Below are 21,273 nucleotides of genomic sequence, written 5' to 3'. Positions count from 1 at the left end.
GTTCTCAGACTCATACAACCCACATCTAAACAACCTGACACAACTTACTACAAGTAATGTCTAATACTTAGTTTCAAATACACACACATAAAAAAGTAATATCAGTATACAAAAAACATACACACAATTCACATGTTCACAAGATATGTAAAACATTCATTTATTATGTAAAAAATTGTATTGCACAAGCTGCCCTTAAGTATACAATTACGCACACAGTAAACCACTATCATACATGCTACATCAAATCTCTGTAACATGAAAATCCTGTTCACAAAAAAAAAGCATTTCTAAATTTAAAATGTTGTTTAAAAATTTGTCTTGAAAAATTATAGTTAAAATTTTGAAAATTCCATTTCCTGATTTTAATTTATGGTAAGAAAAAAATATTATAAGAATTTTTTCAAAAGCTTTTTAGTTTAAAAAATCATAATAAAATCTATTTACATTGAAGTCTTTTTTTTCTCTCATGCATTCAACATTAGTTAAAAACAAAAGCTTTGTATTTGTACACTCCCATCCGGAAACTAATGTCAACTACAAAAAATATGAAAACCAAATAAGAGGACAATCAAACAGATATTTGGTTGCTGCAGTAAGGTACACTATTCACCTTCCCTCTTTACGCCAATAACATGTTGACTGTACCCTCAATGTCTTCCCTACAGATAGGACACACTCTCTCTGGCAGTCTGTCCACACATCCCTGACATGAGATTAAGTGATTACAGGGAATGAAGGAAACCTGCACTTCCTGGACAAGGCAGATCTTACACTTGGCGCGGTCAGACTGGGCAGACAGTCGACGAATTTCCTCCTCCAGTGCCTCCAGTCTTCTCTGCAACTCCAACTCAAGGCTCCACTCTAGCTCTCGGACTCTCAGTCTCTCCTGCTGCAGTAGAATGTCCTTCTGAGACAACATCCTGTCCTTCTGTTGTAAGGCTTCATCCTTCTGTTGTAAGGCTTCATCCTTCTGTTGTAAGGCTTCATCCTTCTGTTGTAAGGCTTGGTCCTTCTGTTGTATGACTTGCTGGCTATTTGTCACGTCCTGTGTGGTCTCCTCCACCACTCTCATTGATATTTCCAATGCCTCCTCCATCTCCTGACGGGTCTCCTCCATCTCCTGACGGGTCTCCTCCATCTGCTGATCCTTCTCCTCCACCTCCCTCTTTGTTTCCTCCACCTCCCTCTTTGTTTCCTCCACCTCCCTCTTTGTTTCCTCCACCTCCCTCTTTGTCTCCTCTATTTCCCTGTCTTTCTCTTCCACCTCCCTCTTTGTCTCCTCTATCTCGTGGTCCTTTTCCTCCATCTCTCGATCCTTTTCCTCTATTTCTCTGTCCTTCACTTCTACATCCCTCTCCAATTGCACTACAAATACATGATCATTTAAAAGTAATGTACAGTGTATAATTTAACAATTTTACAGTACTGCCATAAGTCACTTATATTGTTCTTTAATTAAAATACAAGGCTAAATTACCTAAAATCACTCTAATGTTTCCTTACAGTATTTATTTATTGTGAAATCATCATTGGTTGTGGGGGACCAATGCTCAGATTTCAATGGTCACAGATTTACGTTTCTTTCGTAAGCATTAATTTCATAGAATCTAACGTATAAACGAGTAACCCGTGGAATTACATCCAAACAAACGTAAAATTTTGCATACCAACCATCATTGACCCTCACAAATTAATATGATTCCACAGTATGTCAAATTTAATCATAGATGAAACACATGTACATGTACGTATGAAAAACTGTAAAATTTAATAAGCTAATCATCAGTTCATCAACACTACATAATAAGAGATTATAAGGTACTGGATCATGATAATCAAACCGCTATTTACCTATACCTTTATAGTCATGTTGTATGGCTTTAAACTCTTCAGGAGAAGGATGAAAACCTAGAACAGACAACAATCTTTTTAAGTATAGATACGGTACATAAGTACTTGTTTGTTCTTAACTACTAAGTGAACCAAAGTAAGAAATAATCTGAATTTAGGACAATAGACTATAATTTGATCATGTTGGTTACATTGAATGTTTACTAATTTAATCAAAGGAATTACAATTCAGTATAGAACATCCAAGATAGATATATTTTTTAATACAAGAAATGTGTGGCCTGACTTAGTGCATAAACTATCAACTTCATAAACAGGGGCAAGAACTCTTTATAAAGATTAAGTGCATGGTGTACGAGATTGCACTTAATTCAATGTTTGTATTTAAATAAATATTATTGGGAACACAACCCTTAATCATATTTTCACACAGGCCACTTTCTGATGAAAATAAATGTAATTTGCAACAATATATCATGTAGATAACTGATATTGGCTGTGGATCTAATAATGCTTACTGTTGCTCTTCATGCATTTATCCCACAATTTCTTTAAATCCTCTGAACTATACCCCTTCTTCTCCACTGCAGTGTGAGGGGAATCTTCAGAACAGTCATCCAGGGAGAGGCCGGAGTCCTCCTGTGAGGAGGAATGGGACAGAGAGTGCTGAGATGTCCCAGCCTCAAGGCAGGTGGAGCCACTGGTTTCCTGGTTCTTGTGTTTTACTGGGGATCCTTTGACTGATTCATTGGAAACTGGAGAATTTGAGGTGCCTACACATTTATCTGAGACATTCTTTTTATTTCTTTTACTCTGAAGCCAAAATGACAGCAGAACGACTATGACAGTCAGAGCTATTCTACAGTTCTCTGAATTGATGGCGAAGTTTTTCATACAGTTGTTGTACATAATAGCCAGTGCTGTTATCACCAGGCAGATGTATACATCCTGTCTGATGTTTCTCCTCCTCCAGAGAGGGAGGTAACTCTGGAGCATCCTCAGGAGGGACATTTCCAGGAAACTGTAGTTCCAGTCGATGAGGATCACAGCCACGGAGGAGGACAGGAAGAGAGATTCCACCAGGAGGGGGAGGAAAGAGTTCAGGGAGATCTGGTCCAGGCTCATCTACAACATCATAATAGACAATACAGATAGGTGTGTATTATCATACAAATAGCAATCAATATTAATCTACCTATACATTGTATTTATTTCTATAATTATTATTATTTCTTAACAATTAAAGGTAAATAACCTGCATTGTGTACAAAGCACAATATTTGTATATCAAATTTTATTACATTATTTTCGATATTCATACTTTATGCATGATCATTCAATTTTATTGATTTACCAGGTTAGAGGTATTTATTTTTTAATAATCTTTTATCTCTGTAAAATGATTGCTGTTTCGCAGGTTGGATTCTGAGTCCAGAAATTTTGTACATTTTCTCCTTTCCTGTTACATAGCTTGGTACTATCAATTTCCACTAGACTTGAAGGTAACTGTCTTGTCATGGGCAGACTAATAAGAATTTGGATTGTGTCTTCAAATTATTAGTAAAGATCTAAACCTAGCTATAACTATAAGTGTACTATTTGTCTATCCTCATACTCATGCATGCTATGTGTTTTTATTTGTCATCATTGTTGTTTACATCTCGCTACACAATTGTAAAATTGTGAAGAGATCAATAAATTCAGTTCAGTTCAGTTCGAACTAGTTCGAATGCAAAGACAATTTATGGAGGGAGGAATGTAAAAGTTTAGTAGTGGTTATCACCTATTCGGAAACTCAGTTGGTAGAGTGATTGATTCAATTTCTGATTAATCCATACATTTCCTTCTTTTTATTTACACATGAAAGGTAAGTTTAAAGTATTAAAATGTGAATTTGACCTGGCACAAATATTCAACTTGAAAAAATTGATATAAAGCATTCGCACCCGAATTTCCTCAAGCCTTAACAATAATTCACACCTATCATAGCCTATGCATAGCAAATACGTTTTTTTCCTTTTAATATCTCTAAAATATCAGTAACAATAGGATAAAATCTTTATTTTTCAACACAGAAAATGTCTCTAAATAAGCAAAATTCTTCACAAATTAGTTTTAGAAACATTTTCACCGGCAGAAGAGAGTATTTTACATTGGAATAAAAGGCATTCATAAAGCGAATCTGCATATGACTTTTGATTCCCCATATTCTTAAAACATGTATCTAACGTCTCTTACCTTTGTTTTTGGATTAATTTTGTCGTAAAACAGTCAAATCAACGGATATTAAAAAAGTTCCTTCGAAGTGAAAATATAAACAAATAAAATGGCGACGTTTTCGGAACACCTTTTCCCTTTTCTAAAAAAATCCGCGAAAATGTAAACCTCTTTCTGTTTACTGCTCAAGAAAGGTAAATCATAATGATTATACATAGTGGTTTGTTAAACCATACTATGGTCCATAGTTAACAGGGTTAAATGATTACACGATCGGGTTATAATGTAACATTTAATTTTTGACTAAGCTAGGATCCAAATATATTTGTAAACAGATTTGAGGAATGGATCCTAAATTTTGAAGGTTTTTAATTAGTTAAAATTATGAAACTAAGAGTTCTAAATAAACAGGCAAGAAGTATCGGGTTCGCGCACACACACTTTTTCAGACATATTTTTTATACAGTACTTGTGTGTATACAGCAATAGAGTCAAATAAGAGAAATGTATTTATGACTAAAATACATGTAAAACTGCTGATGAAAGAAAATGGAACTAACCAGCTTAACCCCCATCCCCATGAAATAGGATTTAAGATTATGGTCAGATAGTTTTTTTTACAGGCAAGTTGATTTTTTTTCTCCGACTTCCCCTTTCAATACGAAAAACGATGCTACGTCCCTGAATATAGCTAGTTTTAGACATGGGGGTGTCCTTATCATTCGCGAAATAAATTAATAATATTTTTTTATTTAAAAAAATGCTCTGAAAATTACTAAAATTTGAAGATCTGTGGCTTTAACTTCTACTTCCAGAGTAGGGTTTTTAGTGAGAGGAATATTGGTTTGGGCGTATATACTAGTATCTTTTTATATTTCTATAAGAGAAATTAAGTAGTATACACCATAGAGAGGCGATAGAGGTGATTGATTTGATAGAAATTATTTGGAAATTTTCAAGGCCAGTGTGCATGGATCCATCTTGCGTATGTATAAATTGAAAAATAAATCAAGTTCAACGTTCACAAATTAAATATATATAGAAGAATGTTTGGCAGCAAATTAAGAAGTCGATCATGTCGGGGAAAATTATTAAAGGAAATCATAACTATACTAATGAATGACATGTAAAGAAATCATGCAATTCACGATAACAATTGGTTTGTTTATATTTTTTTTTCTCCTCATCAACATCTATAAATAAATTTTGACCACTTTACTTACAAGTTGTTTTTGTTGATAAAGTTTAAAATATTTATATATTGCAGCAATTTTACAATCATGCAAGCTGTCCAGAAAATATCTAAAGGAATGTCAACTTCGGTACCCTAAGTTTGTTTTTGTTTTTTTTGTTGTTTTTTTTTTTTTTTGTTTTTTTGACGATTCGAGGACCTATTTTAGACCTAGTTTCTATAGACGCTATTAGTGTTTTAAATTGAGGGGGTGTTACCAATACAAATTAAAATTATGTTTTGAATTCTGTGTCATGCTACAAAATACACCCACCCAACCCCCCAAAAAATTCATTCAACACACCAACCACCCTCTTCCAAGAAATTCGTATTTGAGCGGAGGAATTGTATACAGTTCATATTTCAAACTTCTTGTGAGGTTTAAAATAAAGTATAATCATTCATCCCCCCCCCCTCCAGTATAAATGTGAAATGGGGGTATAAATTAAATGAATATACTGCACAATTATAATAGATTTTTTTTTTTTTTTTTTTTTTAGAAAAATGCATGTTTTATTATATATTTATATTCCTTGCCAATTGCAATAAATCTCTTGACAAACTTGTTCACACAATTTCCCTAATGAATCTTGTTCAAAATATGACTTTTTATTAAACTTTTGCCCTGAAATTGAAATTTGACCTTAAGCTTTTTTTCCCTTTAATTTTTAAAGTCTTAACCAGGTTAACCACGCCCTCTTTGTGTGTCGAGTTTAAAATCTAATCTTATTTGTAATATTTTAATTGGAAATGTAAGTAGAAAAATGAATTAAACAACATTGCAACGCAAATAAGTACCACCCCATCCCCTCACAAAACGGGAGACCTTCGTTAAAATACTTCGGGATCAAAGTTCGCGAAATTTTTATTTTACCGGAAACTCTAGTTCGAACTCAAACAAAAGGCGGGTTGTTATTGGTTCATTCAAAAACAGCGGCATTTGTGAAGAAAATCGATGGTATGTGGTAGTAAAGGGAAGGATAATTTAATTTTCTATTGAAAACAGTGATATAGTTTATTTTTTTTAACTTTTTATTATGTTTCCTATTGAGTCGAAACTGAGTTTAAGTTTGAAAGCATGTCCTGATACGATCTGAGTCAGTGAATGCGAACAGTGCATTGTGGATTGTTTGATATACATGTATAAAACGTTATACACATAATGAAAGCAAATCTATTTATTTTTTTTAGAGAATAAGACAATAGCAAAGATTCAATCACAATGGAAGACTACATAAAAATAGAGAAAATTGGAGAGGGTAAGTGGGAAATCAATAATCATGATGAGGCAGTATTAATTTTCAACTTTGAAATGGACTGAAAACATTTCTCCAAACACCCACTTTTAAAAATGTTTCTCCTTTTGTGCAATTGCAATTAAAGATCTAAAAGTTTTGGGGCTATGTATAACAGTTAATCTGTGATTAAGGCAGCTACTTTAACAAAGACAAGCTAATTCAGAGAATTTGTGTTCCCCACTTAGGGAAAAAGTAAACCATGAGCAGTTGGGGGGGGGGGGGGGGGGGTCATAAAATGACTGAATTTGTAGAATTATTAATTGTATACATGTATAATGAAGCAAATAAATATGCCAATATGGATATAAAGGTTTGATTGCTTATTCTTTATGTGTATAGAAGATTCTTTTTTAAGGGAATATTTATCACACTGTAATGATGAATTTATGAGTTTGTACAAGCCAGACCTCATAATTTTTCATTTCACATGAATACTATCATTTGATAAAAAGAAAAGTATTTTGAGAAAAAATAATTAGGTCTCCCGGGATGCGAACCCGGGCCCTCTCACATGAGAACCAATACCACCACAGAGCCGTTTTAATCATAGACCTAAATCGATTTAGGTCTATGCTTTAAACTAGCAAAAATTATATGCGAAGATGAAGTCACATACATGTATATATTCAACAGTCAGGGGTGTGACTGAAATCCATCATTTTTAAAAATGATGGATAATGGTCAGGGATTTATCAAGGCTGTTTTTACTACCGGTAAACGGTACCTTTCCCCTCTTGAAAAAGGTGCAAAAATTCCCCTTTTTCAGATAGAAAATTCTCCAATTAAACGAAGAATATTTAAAACATCGTATCGTTCTGAAATTTTCCGTTTTTGTCCGATTGAAGTTTAACAGCTAATTTACCATCCTAGTCATTCAAACGCTTTTGAAAGAAAGAATAGAATATTCAAGCTTTTATTTGATATTGATCGGTAAACATGTGCCAAGTCCACTCAAGTCCATGATGTCGAAAGATACGAGTGCGATTGCAGAGTTAAAAAGAAAAGTGTAGATGAGTAAGATGGACCTTATATCACTATGAATCGGAAGAATGGAGTAACAACAAAAACAATGTTAGTAGTGAAACATGATAATAAAAACTGATTTGTGATAGATATTTAGAGAAAAAATTAAATAAAGTCTTGACCTGGTTAAATTTTTTTGTGTGTGTTATTTAGTATTTTGCATAAAAAGTGAAGTTTTTGTGGCCTTTGTAAAGGTCTACAAATGACCCTCAGAAGCTCTAAGAATGCTGGATTTTGCTCCTTTTATCTAAAAATTTTCCGGGGGGGCATGCCCCCGGACCCCCCTCTCGCGCCTTCGGCGCTCAGATCGAGCCTGCGGCTCTCATATTTCCCCTTTACATATAAAACGGTAGTAAAACAAAATGGCTAGATAAATCCCTGATGGTCATTTCTTCCAAGTATATAATGTACACAATTTTCTGATTTTTGTAAATATGACGTCTTTTCATCATATTTCCATTCTCAAGTCAATTTTCCCATCCCATTTACTACAGTAATTAGATATAGTACACTATCCTGCCATAGACCCTTGTGTAGAGAAACATCTTGACAAGTAATTGAAACCAAGATAATTTAGTGCGCCCCGTAAAACTAATGAGATAATGAAGTGTGCCCAGACCTAACAATTTGATAAAAAATGATGAAAAACAGTCATTTTTGATATCAGAGATAACTCTATTTCTAAAATAAATTTCAAAATAGAAATGACTGTTTTTCATCATTTTACTAAAAAAAGATGAATTTCCATCATTATTAAAAATCAATTTAATGACTGAAAATCATCATTTTTAAAAATGATGGATTTCAATCACACCCCTGACTGTTCAAGTTTCGATATTGTCAAAATTTTACACAATGCATGATATCTAATTTAACCTTTATTAAACACAGTTCTATTAGATGTAATAAGAATATAAAGTCCACCGAGAACCTGTTTTATACGTAGTAACTCTCCTCATGCCCCTGTGTTAAAAATAGCGACGTAATACAATAAATACTAATAAAACAAATGGGGCGGGACACTTTGAGAAGGGTGAGAGAGGTCCTAGGGAGTTTTCGTATAAAATTACATTGCAAAAGCTCAAAATCTTCTTGAAATATCGCCTGGAAATAATAGTGTTTCATACAGACAGAATGTATAAATTTACGACCTCGAACTTTGACCTTTTGACCTCAAAATCAATAGGGGTCTTTTTATGTAAAATTTCATTGCAAAAGATCAAAGAGTTCTCGGGATATAGCGCGGAAACGAAAGTGTTATAAAAGACAGAATTTGCAAATTTATGACCTTGACCTTTGACCTTTTGACCTCAAAATCAATAGGGTTCTTCTTTAGTGTATAGGGAGTTGCTACACAAAATTTCATTGCGAAAGCTCAAAGGATTCTCGAGATATCATGTGGAAATGAAAGCGTTACAGAAAGACGGACGGACAGACCCAAATTAATATCCCCACTTTTCAAGTGGGGGACAAAAAGCAGTTTTGGTCAACAAGATGATTGGTAATAATTCAGCACAATTCAAGGCAATCACACTTAGTCATGCCTCATCGGACTTCCAGTGAGGGACAACTATCCAAACAATAGAGATGCATTTTTTGGTTAAAGCTATCGTGCAAAGTCTTAAACCTATTATACGCAACAAGCAAAGCGGTGTCTGCCATATTTCTCTACTCTGCGATAGTAACAATTCCAAATATATGTGATCAATCGCGGTCACGGGCTATCGCACACGCTTGCAGAAGGCCTAGAGTGTACACTAAACCCCCCAAAATATGTCAAACTTGTACTGTCTTCCGCTAAGTTTCAGAAACTTATACAATACAAATTTTTGAATGCTTTAAAACTAATAATAATAAATTCATGAAAAAAATAAATGATGCAATTTTACAAGCACGTGAATTTTTGCTTATGAAAAATACATTTATAAAACAACGTATTACAATGCTTACCAGACGCCAGACAGTACAAGCTTGATCATGGATCATAGGATAAGTAAAAACAAGAGATATAAAAGTAAAAGTATTGAAATTCTTTCCCAAGTTTTCTTTCAGCCCCTACATCAACACATCCCGTTTACGCCCTGCGACATGAAAACAACAGTTATCTGTGAAACCGGCCTGTCCAGTTTTCTAAAAATAGTAACAATCTCTTCATACCTCGTTGACCGTTCGGGGATCAGTTATTATCTGGGAAAATATTACCCAGATGAAAATACTCTCAATATTTTGAATGCAAAATTTAGAATTATATATTCTTTAAAAATTGTTAATATATTTTGTAACCAAATCTTTTTTTCTTTTCTCTCTCTCTCTCTCTCTCTCTCTTACACAATGTTCATGCATGAATACAGGACACAAGGGTCGGAAGTAAATTGAAATGGGGGGGGGGGGTGTAAACAAACATAAAAAGGTAAACTTCAATAATTTCCCATGCCAATATTATGTCTGTATTTGCAAATTTTTTGGGGGGGGGGGGGGGCTAACCCCCCTTGTCCCCCTTTTCCTTTCCAAGGCTTGCGCAGGAATGGATTATTAATAACTTTTCCTTGACAGAAAAGGGAACATAATAATAAAACATCGGATATGGAATCAGAACTATAAACGAAATTTTAACTTTGGGCAATGATGAAGAATTACATTTTTTGGATAATGTAGAATTCAGATTTAGTATTGCCCAAGTTATCTGCAGTTGAATTATTTGTTTGCAATAAATTCCTCGCCAACAATATTTTCCTGAAAAAGGGGGAACTTTTTTTTAATGCTAATATAAAGAACAATACAGTTGGTAAACAATTATTTTCCGTAAAAGTTTGAACATGGGTCGAGTCTACATATATGTCACCTTCGCTAGCCAAGGGTTTCCAATCCGAAAGCTACTCTACTTGTGAGGTCGATTTCGGATCGGAAACCCATGACTTGTGTACTTATGACTTATGACCCATGACTTATACCGGTAATAAATATGATTTTAAAATGTGCATGTTCTTGTGTATGTCAAATTTACCTATTAAAGAACTTTTATATAAAATAAGATTTTTTCCGAAATCTTAAATGAGAAGGGGTTTTCTGACCGTGGCAACTCGGGCTAATTTGTTACATGGTAAAGAAAAGTATCAGTAAACGATTTTAATTGTCCGTGGAGGCGTGGACTTTTCTAATGCATAAACTGCATCAATATTCAAAGCGGTTGATAGAGGGTGTATCAAATATATAATAAGTCATCAGTTTTAACAAAAAATGTAGCGTAAAATAAAGTAAACAATAATTATATAATCATGAATCCAGGAAAATGAAATTATAATATTTTAAAATAGAAATAAGAAATACTTATATACAATTTTATGTACAAATGAACTGATCCACGTTGAAACTTGCCAGTCAGAAAGGAAAATAGATGTAAAATTTAGAATTAAATTATATTTGTCATTGTGTACATTTTCACAAAACTTTTCAATTCACTGTTTGCCCCCCCCCCCCACCCCCCCTACATAAAAAACATTTAATTTCCTAGCGAGATTTATGCATGCATTTAGAAGAACAGATCTTTGTATTTTCCGCAAATGGTTCTCTTGCACATGTAAAAAAAAAAACCTTGTCCGAACAATTGTTTCATGATGAACATAAACTGTGCCTCTTTTTTTCTCGCAATAATTATTCTAGCTTTCAATTTTTAAGTTGTCTGTCTCTTTGCTTTATCCAAATATGCTTTGTAACAACATCTTATATTAGTTATAGATCTGTAGCTTGATGGAATGCAGCTGGAAAAAATAAGGATGTCCGTCCAGGAAGCTTATTGTGCACAAAAGCGCACTTTTCCCATTTATTAGTATTTCTCCGTTATATAAATTATGCTACCACCTAAACTATTTCCTAACCGTGTTCTAGCACATCACTACGCCCACAACAAAAAAATTCCCAAAACTGTTGTTCATAGCCCTTCTGGGCCTGATATATTGAGTCCACCGAAAAATGTGTAACATATATACTCATTGGTAGATCCAGAAGGGGGGGGGGTTCCGGGTGTTGGAACCCCATTTATTTTTTGCCAAGTGGAGAGAGATAGAGAGAGAGAGACAGGGGTACAGCGTTTTCCGAGAATAAATATTTGTAGTCTAATTTTACATGTATGTATTGAATAGATAGATTCTCACGATTTAGTTTCCTCCATTCAACTTCACGATTACTTTTTTATGAGAGAACGGTAGAAAATATTCTACTTATTTTTTTATATCTGATATATGATATTGGATATGTCACATGCGAGGTTTAATTTGATATAGATTCCCGCGATCTGTGGCTGCGTTGGCTATATATGTACCGTTTTTTGATCATAATATCTTTTAAAGGAACTAACTTGTAACTCCTTGTTTAACCCAACCTCTACCCCACCCCAAAAAAGTTTTTCAAATTCTAAAAAGAAAATTCTTTGTACTCTTCGGAAATGCTGCAAATCCATTCAATTTTAAGGCATCGGTAGTTTTTAAAATGTGTTTGTTTTTTATGCGGATTGGAGGTACACAGGGCTCGACATTAACTTTTTTCCCTACTTGTCTATTCGGACAAGTGACCAAGATGTTTACTTGTCCGAACTTCAAGTTCACTTGCCCGAAAAAAATTTTATTGAATATCTTATTCTGTCAACTTTAAAACTATTCCAAAAATGAAAAAAAATTAATTGATTTATTGGTCTTGTTATTGATAAAAAAGACAAACACATATAAAACAAAATTTTATCTAGACTACCTGACCTGACAACAACATAATTTTTTTCAAGTGAATCTATAATTCAATCAGATATATTCCAAACCGGCAAACATTGTAAGATCCACGCCATGCAATGGTATGGATGCAATTAGTGAATATCGATCCCGATCAAGTGTGAACTTCAACTTACAAAGGGATTGATATCGGGATCGAAATTCGGGTTTATGTACTCATGCTTCCGTTTGTATTCGATTAACTTTTCAATTAAATAAATATTTGTTTTGTTTATTATTATTCAAAGACTTCTTTACATGAAAAATCACTTGTCCAATCGGACAAGTGCCCAGCAATATTCACTTGTCCGTAATTGTTTTTCATTGGTACCGGACAAGCGGACAAGTGTTAATGTCGAGCCCTGGTACAGTATCTTTTCAAAGAAAAAAAGGACGTAAAACAAAGTTATTATTACCACAACCTTAAATCTTTCTAAACGTGTGTGTGAATGTTTCCTTGAGAGTGTGTGTGTGTGCGGGTGTGTGTGTGTGGGGGGGGGGGGGGTAGAGGGGCACATATATTTGGTTGATGCATGACTTGCACATGCATTTCTTTTGTGAATGGTGTAAATATTGGAATATGTAAGAAACTCAAGGTTAGTTAATATTTTGATATGTATGGTGAAAAAAAACACAAAAGCAAACCACTGTTTTGTGCACAATAGATATGCACTTATTTTTTTTTAAAAATGTTTAGCACTGTAGTTCTTTTGCCTGGTAATCCCCTATTACTGTTTTAGACCGGCGAACTTCTTATAAATAGGGGTGAAACAGAGAGAAAGAGAGGGGGGGTTAAACATTTTTATATTTGTTTTATTTATTAATGCATGAATTTGAGAAACCAAAGCATTTTTGTTTCCAGTGATGTAGGTCTTAAAATGTTATCTTCAGTACCGATGTAGAATGGAAGGTATTCGCAGAAAAAATATAATTACAGAATTAAATCTATTTATAATTTTTTTAATTAAAAAAAACATTTTTGTTACCCTAACGTGTAATTGCGTCTAAAGTGTGTACAATTATTTGGGTTGTGTCGAAAAAGACCACCAGTTTACAGAGATTTTTTGTAGATTGTATAACATTTAAATAATCAGGATACAATAATAACAGGTCCCTAGAAAACACCGAAGTGTGAGTAGATCCTATTTATAGAAACTGGACGGTCCGGTTTGACAGATCAGTTTTGTTTACCGGGACAGGGTGTGTGCACTAATGGAGTATGCGAAAGGCAAATCTTTGGATGAATATTGCTAAACTTTTATAATTTTTGTTTGACTTATCGTATGTTCCATTCAACTGATCAAGCTTGTACTGTCGGCGTCTGGTAAGCAATGTAAAAAGCTTTTGCATATGTTTTAGCGGAAATCTTTTACTTTCGTGTGACTAATATTTTACTTTTTACTAAATATCTATTTACGTACTTATTTTTTTAAAAATATTTTTTTGCAATTATTTCCTCTCATCATATAGTATTTATTTTCTAAAACTTAGCGGCAGACAGTACAAGTTTGACTTACGGGGGGGGGGGGGGGTTAGTGTACACTCTAGGCCTTCTGGAAGCGTGTGCAATAGCCCATGACCGCGATTGATCACATATATTTGGAATTGTAACTATCGCAGAGTAGAGAAATATGGCGGACACCGCTTTGCCCGTTGCGTATAATTGGTTTAAGACTTTGCACGATAGCTTTAAAAAGTGTTTAAAAGAGGTAATGTTTTTACTATCTATGCCCTAGGTTGTTTTTATCAAACCTTTTTTAAAAAAATATCAACCATAATTTTCATGCGACTTTTGGTCTGCTTTTCATAAAACAGAAACTTATTCTAAAATAGCTAAATAAAGGTTTATTACATTTTTACCCGTGAAATACTGTAATTTATTCATTGAATAAAAATGATATCCTGTCACAGTGTGAAAGGATATCAAAATGATATCCTGTCACAGTGTGAAATATCAGAAATGTGGGAAAACTCTCATTTCCCTTCCCATAACAAAGATTGCTGTAAAAAAATCTTCCTTGACCTAATATAAGATAGATGGAAATAAATAAACCATTCTGAGAGCGAATAGAACTGTCAAAATTACCAAAAATATGTTGCTAAATCAATGTTTACAGTGTTTTCACTTCACATAGCTATGACGTCTCAACTGCTCAACTATGACGTCACGAGCCTATGACTGTGTTACAAAAAGACAGAGGCAAAGGAAAAACCAAAGATTTTTTTTTTAAATGTAATAAACAGAAAATTCAATGTTTTGTAGTAATATGGAATTTATTTCACTCAGACAGAATTTTTTGATATTTTCACTCGTGCTTTTTCGTGAAAATATCAAAAATTCTTTTCATCGTGAAATAAATTCCATATTCAACTACAAAACATTGAATATCCTCTATATATTATATAGGTAAATAAAGCTATATATGTAATTTAGCTATATAGCTAAATATAGTGATTTTCCTGGACCTGATAAAAGACACCTCGGCCCAAGCACAGGGACTTGAGACGATCTTAGAAAAATCATATATATATATATATATATATATATATATATATATATATATATATATATATATATATATATATATATATATATAATTGGGGAGACGGGGAACTACCATTAATTCCTCGGTGCCTAACTTCAAACTCTATCTAAAAACTTCAATTATATATAGTATAATTGGGGAGACGGGAACTAACGAGCCACCATTAATTCCTCGGTGCCTAACTTCAAACTCTATCTAAAAACTTCAATTTTTTTTTTAAAAACCCATGAAAAAGCTTTGCCATTTGAAAGACAGAATGTTGTCCTTTATTGTCATGAATTGATTATTTACCTTACTTCATTAAAACTTAGAAAAAATATTCAAACTTCTGAGAATTAGGTCACCGTCATTAACCCTACATTAGTTTATCCATTCAATTTTCGTGCATTACTTAATTTTTCCGCGCTTGTCATGTGTTGCACTCTATCCTAGAACAAAGATTAAAAATTATAACTGCTTTTGGTCATCCTCACAATATTTGAGGGACCGTTGAGCGTTCGTCTTGAGAGATCAGCTCCATTTTCACATTCGATTAGCTTCTGAGTTCAATCGGGTCAGCCATATTTGATTCTGTAAACAACTAGTAATATTATCCAATCATCTTTCACCGTTTAAACTTACGTCATTCAGTGCGGACTTCATTCAAAATGGTTGACCTGATTGAACTCAGAGGCTTATCGAATGTGAACATTGCATCTGCTATTCCAGTATCATGTCTAAGCTGTAATGTTAAATGTGCTGCTGAATTAAGGAATCACTGTCTAGTTAGTATAGTATGCGAGGGCATCAATGATACTGGGAAACATTGATAATCTGCATAGCAGGTGAAGCCCGTTATGTATAAAATTGGCATACTATACTAACTAGACAGTGATTCCTTATATTTCCATTTCATTGCCAAATAAAATTGTAGATTTAGACTTAAAAAGTGTAGAGACAGAATGATTTAAATTACATGAGGACTCCCATGCCGATTTCAATAGTCCTCGCCCACTGACGTCAGACACGCACAAGATTTGCATGGGTATTAGGCCTTCTTAGCTCCTGACCTATCGGCCTGCATAATTTACATTCTGGTAGAATTATCAAGAAATCAACTCCACTAACTTTCAAAGGTTTATCACAGAGAAAAAAAAATTAGAAATGGAAATAATACCACATCAGTACATCTACAATTTAGTTTATTTATTCACTTAATTTGTATACTAAGCCCATGTGGTTTGTTTTATAGGTACTTATGGAGTAGTATACAAAGGAAAAAACAAAAAAACAGGTAGATTGGTAGCCTTAAAAAAGATCAGATTGGAATCAGAAGAGGAGGGGGTACCATCTACTGCTATCAGAGAGATCTCCCTACTGAAGGAGTTGCAGCATCCTAACATTGTATGGTGAGTTAATCCTGATCTCTCCACTAAAGGAGATACAGCATCCTAACATTGTATGGTAAGTTAATCCTGATTTCTGTACTAAAGGAGATACAACATCCTAACATTGTATGGTAAGTTAATCCTGATCTCTCCACTAAAGGAGTTACAGCATCCTTACATTGTATGGTAAGTTAATCCTGATCTCCCTACTAAAGGAGTTACAACATCCTAACATTGTATGGTAAGTTAATCCTGATCTCTGTACTAAAGGAGTTACAGCATCCTAACATTGTATGGTAAGTTAATCCTGATCTCCCTACTAAAGGAGTTACAACATCCTAACATTGTATGGTAAGTTAATCCTGATCTCTGTACTAAAGGATTTACAACATCCTAACATTGTATGGTAAGTTAATCCTGATCTCTGTACTAAAGGAGTTACAACATCCTAACATTGTATGGTAAGTTAGTCCTGATCTCTCTACTAAAGCAGTTACAACATCCTAACATTGTATGGTAAGTTAGTCCTGATCTCTCTACTAAAGCACTTACAACATCCTAACATTGTATGGTAAGTTAGTCCTGATCTCTCTACTAAAGGAGTTACAGCATCCTAACATTGTATGGTAAGTTAGTCCTGATCTCCCTACTAAAGGAATTAGCTACAACATCCTAACATTGTATGGTAAGTTAGTCCTGATCTCCCTTCTAAAGGAGTTACAACATCCTAACATTGTATGGTAAGTTAATCCTGATCTCTCTACCAAAGGATTTGCAACATCCTAACATTGTATGGTAGGTTAATCCTGATCTCTGTACTAAAGGAGTTATAGCAAGCATCCTAACATTGTATGGTAAGTTAGTCCTAATCTCTCTACTAAAGGAGTTACAGCATCCTAACATTGTATGGTAAGTTAATCCTGATCTCTGTACTAAAGGAGTTACAGCATCCTAACATTGTATGGTAAGTTAATCCTGATCTCTGTACTAAAGGAGTTACAGCATCTTAACATTGTATGGTATGCTCCATTCAATGTGTGAGGTACGAGTCATCCAAGTGCCCTGCATCAATACACACTGCACACTTCATGCCGACTTTATCATCGTATAACGATTTTGAAATCTCGTGGTGGGTCGATTTTCTTCACTAGTTTTTAATCTATTTCTATTTTATCATCTTGCTTACCTTAGCGCCGTCAACAAACTTGTTTTAACAATTAATAAATCATAGTTTGATACTTGCGTTCATTGAAGAAGCCATTACTAGATACTCATAAGTGTTTAACAGATTATGATCGGTCGGTTATAGAGAATTTGTACGAAATGTAGTCGGATTTTCACAAGTTGCTTTCTTAGTCATTTGGACTGACACAGAACATAAAGTTATCGGTCCTTGTTTGTTTTTATAGGTCTTGCCGACAGGACCGAAAGATTTCAAGAACTCTGCATGTGGGGGCTAATTTTCATAAATTTTAGGCTTATGGTGTTATGTAGTTTGATATTCTTACCTGGCTTAATGCTATCAATAAACTTTACTGCCCACATTTTTACATTCATCAATCATAGTTTGTAGGGCTGAAGCGATATGTTCCCTTCATCAGGGCTTCATGATCATGATGATTTGCTACGTATTGCAAACCTTGTGTCACAATTCATTTTTTTGATTCAATACATTTTAAAAAAAAAAAATAAAATAAGATAAAAAAAAAACATGTATTCAGATTTCAAAAGGTAAGTGAAAAGTGGTAACAATAAATAGCGCTACTTGTGCTTCTGAGATAAAAAGGGCACTTTGTTAATGTCAATACTGGCAGTGGCAGCCTGCTCTGAAACTTTCTCCTTCTCCATTTTCTGCCCTGTGTGTGTCAAGCTATTAAAATAAGGTCGAACCTGATCTATTTCAAGGAGTAACTTAACCTAATTGTAAAAAAATGTATGGGACTGAAAATCAAGATAGTGAATTGGACATTGAATCAAGCAAATATATCATGATGATGTATATTGAACAGTATCCCAATATTTCAGTGAAGCACTGCGTTTCAACCCTTATAGTTAGCATTTGTGTTTATTGAAGAATCCATTATTATATACATAAAAGCATTTAGCAAATTACAATCCATTAGTCATAGGGATTTCATACAAAATTTAGTAGAAATGTTTGCAAATTACTCTGTCATCATCTACCATCATTTTGACTAACACAGCACCTAAATTAATTGATCCTTGTTTATTTTTTAATTTTATCAGTCTTGCCAACTGGACTGAAGGACTCCAAGAACACTGAAGTTAATTCTAATCTTGTAAATTTAATCTCTAAACACATATATGGTAAATGCTGCAAGTAATGTATAGCAACAAAAATATGATGCCTAATATACAAAAACATGAAAAAGTTTATAAATGTTAAATATAAAATCAAACTTTTCTTTGTATGCAGCCTAGAAGATGTTCTGATGCAGGAAAACAAGCTCTACCTTGTGTTTGAGTTTTTATCGATGGATCTGAAACGTTATATGGACACCATTCCTAATGGACAGTTTATGGACAAAATGCTCGTTAAGGTAAAAATTAATATGGGTATCTTTCAATTAAAATAAAATTCAGATGAAAAATATGGATGAACAATTCAGTATAATATATATACAGGGTTATTTTCACCTTGTGTTATTTCTCTGTATACAGAATTTGGAAACTACATTCTGCAATGTGTGGTGGAGAACTGTTGCCAGGCCCTATGTTCCACCAGGAACCAAAAGGAACCATGAAGATGAAAATGAAATTCTGCAATAAGTTAAAACATTGTTCATTTTTGATGGTTTAAATGTTGCGTTTGTTATTTGACAGAGTTACTTGTACCAGATCCTTCAGTCAATCCTCTTCTGTCATCAGAGGAGAGTCCTCCATCGTGATCTAAAACCCCAGAACTTGTTGATTGATAACAAAGGAGTCATCAAATTAGCAGACTTTGGCTTGGCCAGAGCCTTTGGAATTCCAGTCCGTGTTTACACTCATGAGGTACTTTTGGCAGTGTCAGTTTCATTCATGAATCAAATTGTTGTCATGGGTCTGCACTAGAGATGGTGCAAACTTTTGAAATCTTATTGGAAAAAAGCAAGAACACATGAAAAAATGTATGTATAATATTGTGCTCAAGATGAAACTTTCCTTTTATATAACTTGATATACAAATTTTGAGATCAGTAATGACTTTTGATTGGTTGGTTTTAAGGTTGTGACCCTGTGGTACCGCGCCCCTGAGATCCTGCTGGGTAGTCAGAGGTACTCCACCCCCGTAGATATCTGGAGTGTGGGGTGTATATTTGCTGAAATGATGACAAAACGACCCTTATTTCACGGGGATTCAGAAATTGACCAGCTCTTCAGGATATTCAGGTAATGTTAATTGTATGATCTGAATTCAGTGGAGGTTGAAGTTAAATTTAGGTTATACATAATTTTAATAGTTGTACATTACTTTACTAGAATAATATAATTTGAGAGTAATTGAGAGGAAATGAAATTATAAAGTATTTACAGTGAAAAAGAACTCAAAAGACTCTTCTTTTAAATAAATATTTAATTTCCTAGGACGCTGACCACACCAACAGATGATGTTTGGCCGGGAGTGACATCATTACCTGACTACAAACCTACCTTCCCTAACTGGAAAACCAATCAGTTAGCCAGCGCTGTCCAGAGGCTAGATAATACAGGCCTCGATATTCTACAGGTATGTCAAATTATGTTTATAGACAGGGGTACATGTTAAAATTGTTATTCCTTGTCTTTATCTAATTAAGAAAAGAATGTTGGGTTATGTATAAGTACATTTAGACAGTTCTAAGTCCATATCAATGTTGAATTTTGTCAATTTGATTTTTGAAAATTGTTTTATACAGTGCATAAACTATTCTTTTCATAAAACTTTTTCAGCAAATGTTGATTTATGACCCAGCAAGCAGGATATCAGCTAAGAAAGCCCTGAATCACGTCTTCTTTGCCAACCTGGATAAATCAGCCTTACCAGCATCTACCATCACCAACTGATCATCCCCAGACACATCACACAAACCACAACGACATCACACTGTTACTCCTCCATCTTAAGCTGATCTTCCTGGCCCTGACACCTTACTACAACACACAAGCCGAACAAGAACACCAAACTTACTGTATCAGTGTGTCCTCACTGTGCTTTCTGTAGTTTGTTATATCCCACCTAAGATAAAATCTACTTAAGTCTATGTATATTTGTTAGTTGCAGACAAGTTTGGACATTTTGGCTTTAAGCATGTTTAATGTAATCTTTCAGTGCCATTTAAACTTTGTGTCTTTAATAATATGAAGACAGTTATTTTATATTTGCTTCAAGGTTTATTGTAGAGATATTTTTTCAAGGCTTTCGTATTTTTTATTTCATGTGCAAGTTTTCAAGAATATATAGTGCTATTTGAAATGAATATGTACTTTCATCTTTAAAATTTACAGTTTATCTGCCCTGTAACTGGTAGAATGAAAATTATTTGAGTAAACTGATTTTTAATTAATGGCAAACTCAGGTCGAATAGATCATGCTGTGATTGTATGTAATAATTATAAATGTAAGCATTGTGTAAATGCATACATGAACATTGGTTTCAGGAAAATATGTATGTAGAAAAACAAGGCCATACAAAATTATCTTCTGAAAATGTGGAATTCCTTTTTTTTTTTTTTTTTTTGTTAAATGCATGAAATTGTATTTTTAGCTGCTCACCCAATTTTATTTTTCTCCAAAACCCAAACAAAATATTCAATATCAAAATTTACAGTGGCCCAAAGATCAAATGCAGTATTGAGTGGTAAATGTAGAGTTATCTCCCTGTATTACATATGTACAGTGTATTATTACATATTATGTACAGTGAATGCCTGGTATAGTTTCTTTCTTTGTCTTCTTTCTGTTTTCTAACTTATCATTTGTATATACATGTAGTGTAA

General features: G+C 33.9%; 2 protein-coding genes across 14 annotated transcripts; one reads left to right on the top strand and one right to left on the bottom strand.

Annotated features, from left to right (window-relative positions):
- Window positions 1-375: 375 nt before the first annotated feature.
- Window positions 376-4,195, bottom strand: LOC134275088 (microtubule-associated protein 1A-like). Of its 12 annotated transcripts, none has more exons than XM_062757337.1 (6): window positions 4,093-4,195; window positions 2,373-2,979; window positions 1,855-1,911; window positions 1,343-1,368; window positions 1,268-1,300; window positions 376-1,225 (listed from the first exon to the last, which is right to left on the bottom strand). In XM_062757337.1, the coding sequence occupies exons 2-6, from the start codon at window positions 2,977-2,979 to the stop codon at window positions 623-625; spliced, it is 1,326 nt and encodes a 441-aa protein (XP_062613321.1). In that variant the 5' UTR covers window positions 4,093-4,195; the 3' UTR covers window positions 376-622. The 12 variants fall into 12 exon arrangements, with proteins under 12 accessions (XP_062613321.1, XP_062613322.1, XP_062613324.1 ...); XM_062757338.1 differs by having other exon boundaries at window positions 376-1,204; XM_062757340.1 differs by having other exon boundaries at window positions 376-1,162.
- A 1,987-nt stretch (window positions 4,196-6,182) lies between these two features.
- On the top strand, window positions 6,183-20,652 carry LOC134275087 (cyclin-dependent kinase 1-like). 2 transcript variants are annotated; one of them, XM_062757329.1, is made up of 8 exons: window positions 6,183-6,260; window positions 6,494-6,561; window positions 16,158-16,314; window positions 18,731-18,854; window positions 19,138-19,308; window positions 19,523-19,686; window positions 19,882-20,023; window positions 20,227-20,652. In XM_062757329.1, the coding sequence occupies exons 2-8, from the start codon at window positions 6,525-6,527 to the stop codon at window positions 20,338-20,340; spliced, it is 909 nt and encodes a 302-aa protein (XP_062613313.1). In that variant the 5' UTR covers window positions 6,183-6,260; window positions 6,494-6,524; the 3' UTR covers window positions 20,341-20,652. The 2 variants fall into 2 exon arrangements, with proteins under 2 accessions (XP_062613313.1, XP_062613312.1); XM_062757328.1 differs by having other exon boundaries at window positions 6,192-6,267; window positions 6,502-6,561.
- Window positions 20,653-21,273: the final 621 nt, after the last annotated feature.

The sequence above is a fragment of the Saccostrea cucullata genome, unplaced genomic scaffold (genome assembly GCF_032062105.1).
Source record: "Saccostrea cucullata isolate Sc308-1 unplaced genomic scaffold, CSIRO_AGI_Scuc_v1 ctg363, whole genome shotgun sequence".
Lineage (NCBI taxonomy): Eukaryota > Metazoa > Mollusca > Bivalvia > Ostreida > Ostreidae > Saccostrea > Saccostrea cuccullata.
This window is presented reverse-complemented; position numbering and strand designations above follow the sequence as displayed.

Coding starts and splice junctions, on each gene's coding strand:
- LOC134275088 (XM_062757330.1), bottom strand. CDS start 2,979: ATGAGCCTGGACCAGATCTCCCTGAACTCTTTCCTCCCCCTCCTGGTG. Junction 1,912..2,372: donor TAAATGCATGAAGAGCAACA/GTAAGCATTATT, acceptor TGTCTGTTCTAG/GTTTTCATCCTTCTCCTGAA. Junction 1,369..1,854: donor ACATGACTATAAAGGTATAG/GTAAATAGCGGT, acceptor ATGTATTTGTAG/TGCAATTGGAGAGGGATGTA.
- LOC134275087 (XM_062757328.1), top strand. Junction 6,562..16,157: donor AATAGAGAAAATTGGAGAGG/GTAAGTGGGAAA, acceptor TTTGTTTTATAG/GTACTTATGGAGTAGTATAC. Junction 20,024..20,226: donor CAGGCCTCGATATTCTACAG/GTATGTCAAATT, acceptor AAACTTTTTCAG/CAAATGTTGATTTATGACCC.